The sequence below is a fragment of the Solanum verrucosum genome, unplaced genomic scaffold (genome assembly GCF_900185275.1).
Source record: "Solanum verrucosum unplaced genomic scaffold, falcon-dt-bn FXZP01000079.1, whole genome shotgun sequence".
NCBI lineage: Eukaryota > Viridiplantae > Streptophyta > Magnoliopsida > Solanales > Solanaceae > Solanum > Solanum verrucosum.
Genome location: NW_026020368.1, coordinates 2769056 through 2780284, shown reverse-complemented (window position 1 = coordinate 2780284; position 11229 = coordinate 2769056). Strand labels below are relative to the sequence as shown.

The 11229-nt window shown below is 33.4% G+C and overlaps 1 protein-coding gene across 1 annotated transcript; it reads right to left on the bottom strand.

Moving 5' to 3' along the window:
• Positions 1-5386: 5386 nt before the first annotated feature.
• On the bottom strand, positions 5387-9270 carry LOC125838218 (zinc finger CCCH domain-containing protein 6-like). The gene is made up of 6 exons (XM_049517293.1): positions 9176-9270; positions 8910-9055; positions 8585-8650; positions 6535-6654; positions 6056-6382; positions 5387-5962 (listed from the first exon to the last, which is right to left on the bottom strand). Exons 1-6 carry the CDS (start codon positions 9258-9260, stop codon positions 5558-5560), a joined length of 1149 nt encoding a protein of 382 aa, XP_049373250.1. The 5' UTR covers positions 9261-9270; the 3' UTR covers positions 5387-5557.
• Positions 9271-11229: the final 1959 nt, after the last annotated feature.

Below are 11229 nucleotides of genomic sequence, written 5' to 3'. Positions count from 1 at the left end.
AATAACAATACTAAGTAATATTAGAAGTATTTAAGCAATGTCACTAAATAAAGAAATCAGATCCAAAAATGTAATGGTGACAATGAAACGATAGCTTAAAGAACGTCCAACTAAAATCACACAAGGACTCCGTCTGCTCAAATAAATAGATACAAATACCTCCCATCAAAATACATGCCTGAAAGTAAGCTAGCTCAAATGTCAGGCATATTTCCTTGTTTATTCTTTCGTTTCTGTGATTTATTAATTATATACATTAGGCTGGTCCTAATGCATTCATTATTTTAAAATTAAATGTCTGAAAGTAAATAAAAGCAAAAGTACCAAAAAATTAGAATCTCACATCAATAATTCATGAAAAAGTGGAAGTAATAGCATAATACTGTCTGTTACAGAATTTGACACCAAAAACTCAAAGGTTAACATGCATCTGCAGTATCAAATAAGATTAATTTGTTTTCGTCAATTCAACTGAATTTCTAATTAATTGATTTAAAGTGATACATACATTCTTAAGTTCCAATATCGAGTACACTTAAACGGTATGGCATCATAAAGTTAGGAAATATGTTTTTTAATCATTGAAGGGTCCAAATATAGTCCATAATCCAAGTTGACATGTTCAACAAACTAGACAAATTTTGACTCTCTTAACACAATAAACAAAAAAGAAGCAACTAAAAAACTGAAACTTGAGATAACATCACACATTTACAGATATCATCTTGCATTTTAGTCTAGCTTTACGAGAAATGCGAAGTTTCAACATTTTTTCTGCACTTGAACAAGTATATGGAACGAAGAATCCTGAGACAACCACAATGCAGAGGCCATTTAAAGCTCTTCCCAGGTTTTCAGGTATTTTTAGGCATTCAAGAGATGCACAAATTCTCACAGGAAAATTATTGCTCCCTCTATCGCATTTACCGTAATGTGTTTGGTTGAACACAGAGTTTAAGAAAGAAAAACTGATTTTTAAAACTTGTGCTCTAAAACATGTCATAAGCATTCTTGTGGCTATTAAATCGTGTCATTAAAGGGTAAAACGTAAGGCTTAAATTTAAATAGTTTGTAAATTTAGAAAGATATCATTATTTTACATTCATGGACAAGGTAGCCACTCAAGGGTGAAGAATAAGATGTACAAGTATTTATTGCTTGAAAAGTAACTTTGTTAGGCATTATTATGGGATCATTAATGTGAAAATAAGAATGTTGAGACGGATGAACACAAATACAAGATTAGACAATATTGTAATGATTACCTCCTATAAAAGGTGCAAACAATACACAAAGAGAACAAGATAATAGGTCAGATAAAAGGAAATGTCGCTCAATATGATTTGATTACATCCTATGTATGCCTACAAACGCATCCGTCTATTGTGTGAAATCATGATGATTGAAAGTGTTACAAGTGTAGATGAGCTAGACCTTATTTTATAAGGTAATGTAAAAAAAAAAAAAAAGAGGACCATCTAGACCTAGAATCTCGAGGAAGGAAGTTTGCCTCAAAGGACCTACAATCTTTCGAATCTATACACTTCGCAAAAACGTAGAACACAATGATTGACGTGTGTTATTAAAGATGTGTCTATTAATGGAAAATGTAAAGAACCACTAGTTATTAAAGAACCTAAATGATTGTATATTAGAATGAAATAGGCCCAAGTGAAGTGAAAATGACCAGTGAGGATTCACATTAGCTGAATTTGACTAGTTTGTGATCGACACGTGGTCTTTTCTTTGTCGTTTTTGTGAGAAATATTGAAAAAAATATTATTGAATTGTTGTCGTGCCTACATTATTACATTGAGACCCTATTTATAGACACTAGAATACAATCCTTTCCAAGTAGGATACTATTTACTATTCCTATTTCAATTTGTATTCCTATACCTATTCCAAATAGGATTGTATAAACTTATTCCTATTCTCTAATAGGATTATATAAACCTATTCATATTCTAATAGGATTGTATAAACCTATGCATGTTCTAACACTCCCCCTCAAACTAGTGCATACAATTCATGTACCTAGCTTGTTACAAATGTAATTAATACGAGGACTGATGAGGGGCTTGGTGAGATATCTGCAAGTTGATCAGTCGACTTCACAAAATTGACAGTCAATCTCAATGTGCTTGTCTTCTCATTAAATACTGGATTTGATGCATAATGTCAATCAACCTCGATGTGCTTAATCTTCTCATAAAATACTAAATTTGATGCATAATGCCTATGAAACACATAGTGATAAAATTACAGTGTAAAGACTGTTTCAGACCATAGAGTGACTTACACAATCGACATACAAGGCTACTAAACTCCCCCTAGCAACAAAGTGCTCAAAATCTAGTATAAAGTATATGGATCATGTTGGAATCAATAGATGAGTCTATATTAAACAAGAAAGTCACCGAAAAATTGGTCGGAACATGCTCATACGCCGGAGTATTAGATTTGATGGCTAAAAGTGGCGCAATCTAAGAAATAAAATTATATAGGTAGAGTCGGAATGATGGCACGACCCAACTTGAAAATAGAAATTATATAGAATAGTTCGAATTGATGGAACGACCCCATTGAAAAAGAGAAATAATATGGGTAGGGTCGGAATGATGGCATGACCCTACTGAAAAAGAAAAATTATATGGGTAGGGTTGGAATGATGGCACAACCCTACACAAATTAGATTTGAGGAGTCACCGAAAAGACGAATAGAACTATGCAATTCAGATATGAGAAAATAGTTTGAAAAAAATCCACCGTACTACACAAATTAAGTATGAAAAGTAGTCCGAAGAGATGAACGGTGCTACGCAAAACGCAAATCAGATATGCAAAAAAAGGTGGTCACCAGAAGGATGGCACGGTGCTACACTAATTCTATAAGAAAAAGTAGTCACTGGAATGATGGCACAGTGCTAAACAAACCAGATATGAAAAAGTAGTCAACAGAAAGATCGCACGGTGCTACACAAAATAAATATGAAAAAGTAGTCACCGAAATGATGGCACGGTGCTACACAAATTAAATATGATAAAGTAGTCACCGGAATGATGGCACGGTGCTACACAAATTAGATATAAGAAAGTAGTCACCGAAATGATGACACAGTGCTACACAAATTAGATATGAGAAAATAGTCACCAGAAAGATATACGATGACCCAACTTTTGCTAACATAATCATTGACCAGACAGACGGCCTATATGAATAATAGCCGCCTGCCGGTAGTGGAAGCTCTTTGATTGTTTACCAAGATCGTAGAGACTTTGATACCATGTGAGAAATATTGAAAAAGAATATTATTAAATTGTTGTCGTGTCTACATTATTACATTGAGACCCTATTTATAGACACTAGAATACAATCCTTTTCAAGTAGGATACTATTTACTATTCCTATTTCTATTTGTATTCCTATTCTTATTCCATATAGGATTGTATAAACTTATTCCTATTCTAATAGAATTGTATAAACCTATTCCTATTCTATAAGATTGTATAAACTTATTCATGTTCTAACAGTTTTAAAGCTACAATTCCTCATAAGTAAAGTCATGATAGATTTAAGCTATCACTAAATTTAGAAATGCCCTTAGTTTGGATTGGAGACCACAATATTATTTAAAAATTACACTGAAACAAATAATATTACTTAGGAAACATGAAGAAAGAAAGGTGTTATATAACTTATATTTTTATCTCTATAAAAGAAGAGAAGATTCAACTTTTGTAGTCTTCACAGGAATTTTTCTTGTCCATTTTACCCCTAATTGAAGCTCTAATGACCTTGCAAGTTCTCACTCATTTTGGTAAACTTGAATAACTATATGGGCTTCTTAAATGGTATAAAACGCCAAGTTACCTGGACTCGGGTAAGTGTCCGATATGGGTGCGTATCTAGGGATCAAATTCTTCCTGATCTAACTTTTAAGACTCGGAAAATACGGATCTAGGTATGGATACAGGTACAGATATTCACCTAAAAATAATTCAAATATCTAAATGTTACCTTCTCATAAAAATATAATTCAAATATCTAAAAACAGAGTTTTTTTTTTATAACCGAGAAATCCGTTTGTGACCCGCCCTTTGGACCAATCACAACCTTCTAAACTCGGTGGATAATGGGCCCGCCCCTCTACCCTTCTCCACTTAACTAAAAACAGAGTTATAAAACCTATATTTGAGATATTATGAGGAAAAATGTTGATCAATAGGAGAATCCTGAAAATAGAATAAAAGGAAAAAGAGTGACATTGAAATTTCTATATACAAGGTATTCCATTTTCTCCAATTTTACCTTAGCTTTTGTTTTGATTACACATTCATTGAATCAGAATTTCTCCGTTGATTTTGGTCAAAGTACCCAAAATCGATTGACTAGAACAGGTACGGATCCCACACGCACCCATGCTGCGTCAACACGGGTGCGATATTAAAAGTGACAAGTCCAAGCAACGTAGACAAGGAGTGATGATGTTATGGAAGAGAGGATAGTGACATCATAAAAGATCTATTTATTCAACCAAATTTAAAATTGATCCAAAAGTTTGTTGTCCTTCATTTATATGGAAATTATTATTAAACTTAATTTCAAATCGTCTTTTTTCCTAAGAAATTTACTATAGACAAGTAAAATAGTTATGGTGACATTCCGTTTCTACCTTAGTACATGTTTAATCATTAAATTATTTTTTTAATATATAGCTAAAATTGATTTTAAAATTTAAATATAAACTACAATTTAACTCTCCAAATAGTATAATACTAAATAATGGCAAACGACAGTAATTGTTCACACTTTTGGATATTGAAATATTTTTTAAAAGATGGGAATCAACGTTTTATATAATTTAGGAAAAAATGGTTAAGTTAAGCATAAAATATTAAAGCTCCATACACGTTTAAGAAATAAAATATCGATTTCTTTTTTTAAAAATCAAATTAAGAAAAATTAAAAACTACATCATATCATAACATGCTCTTTTTAAAGAGAAGGAAAGATTAAAGTAAGAAAAACAAATAACTTCATTAACCTTCCAATTCCTTTTGTATGGTTTAATTTGAAAGAACATCTATAGAAGTATTTTGTTGTATCAAGACTTAATTATTTATTGATTAACTTCATTGATGTTATCAAAAAGAAGTTGCAAATATAATTTTTAATGTAGTTTATGCCCGGGCTAAGCACATGCCTGGTTCCACTATTATAAACACAATAAAAATGCCAGAAGACTGACAAAGAGAACTCCTGCATCAACTGTCAGAACTTGCACACAATAAATATTTCAAAAACAAGAAGGAACGGAAGGAAGAAAATGAATTCCCAACTGCCTACATGAGATTAGAAAGGAGGAGCACATCTGAGTTATCTTTTATTGTCAATAATTTTCCAACAGAACAGGAAATTGCAAATTTGTACTTAGAAACACTAAGGGAATGTTGGTAGATGACCTGTTATAATATAAACTTACAAGCAAGACCAAAAGATAAAGCATTAAATTGCAGTGAAGAATTTCAATCTAAGGATTAGATGGCAAGTTGCTTACAGGTCGGGAGGAAGACCCATAGCACGGAGGATAAGAGCTGCCTTTGATCCACTCCACTCAGGTGGATGATGGTATTTACATGAAGATCCAAATTTGCAATCCCCATACTTCATGTAATAATGACATTCAGGCTGCCCAGGTCTTTCTGGAAATGCAAGTCCATCCTGGATGCTGCTTGAAGCACCAAGAGAAGCAGTAAGAGACACATATGGGCTTGCGTAGGCAGGTGCTGAAGCAGATAGTTGTGTATGACCATAAACTGGACCTGCTCCAGCTGCAGACTGAGTAGTTTGGGATGGCACTGGACCTGCTCCAGCTGCAGAGTGAGAAGTTTGGCATGGCACTGGACCTGCTCCAGCTGCAGACTGAGTAGTTTGGTATGGCACTGGACTAGTAGAACCCTGCACCAGATAATTTAATACTTGCCCGATAAATAATGCATTTCAGGAAAGATCTATATCAACAGATGCAACAAACACTTATAATATACATACCAGATAAGGAATCCAATCCGACACGGGAACCATTCCAGGGGGAAAAAGCATAGGACCATATGTGTCAGGAATATAGGAACCTGGAAGCTGAGCAGGCCTTATAACTGGCCAGTTGCCAGTAACCATTCCATATTGTTCAGCTGAATCAACAGGAAGAGGTTGCAGTTCTGGATAAGTGGCTGGCGGTGGAACAGCCGCTGGCAAAGGAAAAGGTCCAGCTGCTGGTGCTGGAACTTGCACACCAGCTGGCTGTGGATGGTGAAATTTACAGGTGATGCCAAATTTACACTGCCCTGTTTTCATATAGTGCGAACATTCCTTTTCATTCTGTGAAACGAACTCAATGAACCAAATCAGAAAGATAATTTAATGGTCAAACTTTTCAAAGGAGACGAGAAAAAGAATTGAAAACACAAACGAATGGAGATAGCGATACAAGGAGACAGAAGGAACATAATGAACATGAAAAGAAGACAGACCGGTCGCAGCGGGTAACCATAAATGTTATGTATCACCAGGCTTGGAGATTCCCCTCCCTGTCTTGGATGGTGGTATTTGCAGGAAACACCAAATTTGCACATCCCCGTCCTCATATAGTACTGTAAATCATAACCAGGAACAACTAGCATTATAACAGTGAACATTACAGTCTTATACATGAAAGTTTTGCAAGAATTTCAAATGCATGACATATAGCCATCTAACTTTACTGACCAATAGTTCTCATATTCAACAATCACTTAGGTTAATTAGCAGCAATTCATATATTAGAAAACCTCAGAATGTAAATCACAGTTCGGAATAGAATAGGTTCAGATGCTAGATCACACAGTACAAGATAAGAAATGGAATATTATAGCAGACAAATGATTTTCATTATTTTCTTTGATTAGTGATTAAAGTAAACCAAAGGAATTTTTTTCAACACGTAATATACAAGGCAAAATCCAAAAAATAGCTAGATCTGTTAAAATCAAGACTACTAACAGATCAGAAAAAATATAGTAGGTTTCAACTGCATACTTATCTAAACCACACATTCAGGTAGCAATAGCATTCACATTCTAAAAATTAAATCACAAAGTAGAAGGAAAAATTTCTTAAGAACAACATCTTCAGCGTGAAACATGAAAAAATGGTAACAACAAAAACAACAACAAATCCATTGTAATTCCACAAGTAGGGTCTAGAAAGGATTGTGTAGGCAGGCAAACCTAGTGTAAATACTAGAAGACGCGACAGAAGACTTTACGCTTTTCAAAATGGACTGTACACAAATGAACTCTTCAAAACCAAACATTTCATGTGTTGGAACACTAAACATAATAGAGAGATAAAGACACTGGAAACTTCCACAAAGAATTGAATAGACAGAATTAAAAAGTGATTGATTCACTACACGGAAATCATAACCTCACCTCACTCTAGACAGCCAAGTGAACAGATGATCAAGGTAACGTGAAAAGTCTCAGAAGCTCGAAACTAGCAGCCCCATGATAAAAAGTAGAAATTAAATCCGATTATTTAAACTGAAGCACTTACGAGTAGCCCAATTCAAGAGTATATTCCAAAAGACCAAAAGAAATAAGTATAAAAAAAACAGAAGTATGAACATAGTAGCATAATATTGAACGCAGAACAGAATGCCAAAAATTAACTTAAAACATTCTAGCAGTGACTTTGGAAGAAAACGCAAGATTAAAACAGAGAAAGAGGTCTTTCTCCTTGGGCAGACAGCAAACAGACGACTCGTGAGAGGGCATAGTCAGCCAAGCGTGCAATTCTGGGAATCAAGAAATTTTTGGAAATATATATAACAAATAACTGCAAGCTTTTGTATGTCATAAGATGGGGAGCTAATGGAAGAGATAAATGTCAAATAGTAATCAATCATAGCTTATGCAAAAAAAAAAAAGAGATCTATCATACAACAACTTCTATGCCTCAGTTCACGTTGGGGTCAGCTATGAATTCATATTGACCATATTTTTCTATTTTAGCTAATCGCATGCACCAACATTGTACAACAATGATCAATCATAATTGGAAGAAAATGATACAAGTATAAGCAATGAAATTGGAAAATGGACGGTTGAAAGATAATTCACTGCTAAATACTTCTAAGGCGAAACATTTACTAGATACAGCAAAATGGTGAATATTATGACAGAGTCTAGCAAATTTAATTCCTCCATAGAGCATTTGAAAGATAAGATGAGAAATCTCGTCATGATCAACATCATAAATAGCATACTAGATACTAGAACATAATTCTTTTTATAAGCCACTTATATGCTAGGACAACATATGATGTCATTCAGCATATTAGATATATGAAACAACGGAAAAGCACATATATTGATTTGTTAACAAAAAGGGCAGCTCAATTAGTACAGGGTAAGCAAAAAAAGTAAACAAAATTATTGTACAAAAGATAGCTAAATCCAAAAACACATCTTCTCTCTCGAACTTGATCATTAAACTAACACCAAATCTCAAACTGATTTCTATCACATTTAATGGAACTACCTGGCAAACATACTGGCCAGCTCTCTCAGGGTATACTCCTCCAGTAGCTCTTCTTTCTCCCACAGCCTGTTATCAGTTTAGATACATGAAATTTCAAATCTTTCGTGCTGACTTCACTAAAGATCAGGAGTGCAATTTTAAAGGATTAACAATAGACATTTAAAAATCCAGAATGAAGATTGAAAAAAATTGATCTCTTAATAGATCATTCTTAATTGAACAGTAACAAAGCAAATCAAGTGATCAGGGCATCATAATAAACACAAATACCTCAAAATGAACCCTAAAATTACACGATTTTTATGTGGCTTATAACAAAAATTACCAAACTCCGATCACGAGGATGATTAAACCGACAACGAGAGCCATAGCCACAGATTCCGTTCCTCAAGTAATAAATACAATCAGGCTCGTTAAGCCGTTCAGGGTACGATCCTGCTTCAGTGCCAACCGACAACTGCCCCATAGGTTCTGCATTACACCCAATGAGGAAAAAAATGAGTCAGATACAGTCCACATTACATGAACTAGTGTCCAAAAATTCCGGCGAAATACAGATAAATTAGAAGATGCAGGTAAGAGTTTACTCACCTTCCAGTCCAGTTTCTTCGTCGAGAGAAGCTTGCTCCGTCACCGGAGCGTCATCGGTCGGCTGATCTCCACTAACCATCTCCATTTTCCCCCAAATGAACTAAAAAAAACTTATCAACATAAAACCATATTTCATACGTTACACTTCTGTTTTAGAGGAAAAAAAGAGACTTAGCTTTGGCTTTGACAATATGACAAAAATCTCTCTCTCACACATTCAGTCAGTTAGTGTGAATACTGTGTGCGCCATTTGATTTGGGAAGTTTAATGGCTTTGCTTCTTTGACCAAAATACTCTCTAAGTTTGTATTAGTTGATCATTAAATACCTCCGTCCCATATTATTGATCATTATATTAAATATACTTTTTACATATTAGTTCAAGAAAGTAATTATTTGTTTTTATATTATCTTTGTAATTAATTCTTTTTAAAAGTGTTCACATTTATTTATAAAATTTCTAAAAAGTTTTTTAAGGAGTAAATTAGTAAAATCATATTCTTATTTATGATTTCTTAATCACCATGGAAAATGAAGAGTAATCAACTAATATGAAACGGAGCGAGTTGTCTTTTTTCCGTGTTTTGTGTTTTTATGAATTTTGTCTCAAAGTCGTTGTAAGTTGTTTCTTTCGGATTTGGCACCCCTTCATTATATTTTCTCTCCACTTCGTCAAGTACACATCTAGATGAGAAACTTTAATTCTTAAAAATTAATATCATATTACACTAACAAGTAGGGGTGTCAAATGGGCGGGTTGGATTGAAATTGAAGAGGTTAAAATGGGTTGCCTTAAAAAGCGGGTTGGGTTATAACCCGCCCAAATTTACTTTGGGCTCAAATGGGCTAAAATTTGGGTTGGGTCATGACCCGCCCAATTTGACCCCGTTTTATCTACGCAAAATCTTAATAGCAAGTAGAAATACAATACGATATTAAAAAATAATACAACACAACATTAAAAAGCAATACAACACGATATTAAGTAGCAATAATAACACGATATAAATAGCAATACAATACGATATTAAGTAGAAACAATAACAAGATATAAAATAGCAAATAAGTGGTATTATATGAACTTTAAAACCACAAAGCAATTTGAAGAAGAACATAATTTTCTAAAAAAAAAAGGGCAATTTACATAAATCACATACTTTTAAACCAAAATTACAATATATCCCTTAAAAGTTTATAATTACAGAAATCCCTCAAGCGGATACAATAATATAAGCGCTGATACATTAATCTAATGCGCGAGATACATTAATCGTTAAGTAAGATACATTACATTTTATACATGATACACTAATCTGATGTACATTTTATACATGATACACTAATATGATGCGCGAGATACAATAATATAAGCGCTCATACATTAATCTGATGCGCGAGATACACTAATCTGATGCGCGAAAATGAGGGATTTTGGAGATTTGTAAAACTTATAGGGGATAATGGTAATAAGTAAACTAAAAGGTGGGATTTTTGTAAAAAAAATAATTAAAAAGTAATAAATGACTTGTAATTTTTGTGAACGTCAAATATTTTGAACAAATTAATTGGCCAAAATTAAATTTGCTGTGATCTTTCTGTGAAGAAGTGAGAGCAGCCGGTTAACTTTAGAATATAGTTTAAGGAAGCGGGTTGAAGTGGAGAATGTATGGGGCTCAACTCCGAATTAATTTAAAACGGGTTTATTGGGTTGGGTTGAAAACTGATCCAAATTTAAATTATGCTGGATTCAACCCATAAAAGTATGGGAGGGTTGGGCGGGTTATTAAGTTTGGGCTCATTTTTGACACCCATACTAACACGTATCATAATCATAATTAAGTCAATAACTTTTGGAAAACTACTCTCTAAATTTTATAAGAACATTCACAAAATTTGATATACATTAATTTCATTGATTTTTGTGAGTAAATTAGAATTAAATTTTTTGTTTGGTATTTTTCAAAGGTTAATGTTAAATGGCCAGAAATTTTGATCAGAATTTGATCAGAAATTTAAAAAAACTATAATATCTTTTTTATTTTAAAATAAATTGAT

Excerpts from the sequence above, each read along its gene's own strand:
- LOC125838218 (XM_049517293.1), bottom strand. The coding sequence starts at position 9,260 with ATGGAGATGGTTAGTGGAGATCAGCCGACCGATGACGCTCCGGTGACG. Across the intron at positions 8,651-8,909 it reads ATCCTCGTGATCGGAGTTTG|GCTGTGGGAGAAAGAAGAGC; the intron begins GTAATTTTTGTT and ends AACTGATAACAG. Across the intron at positions 6,655-8,584 it reads CTGGCCAGTATGTTTGCCAG|TACTATATGAGGACGGGGAT; the intron begins GTAGTTCCATTA and ends TATGATTTACAG.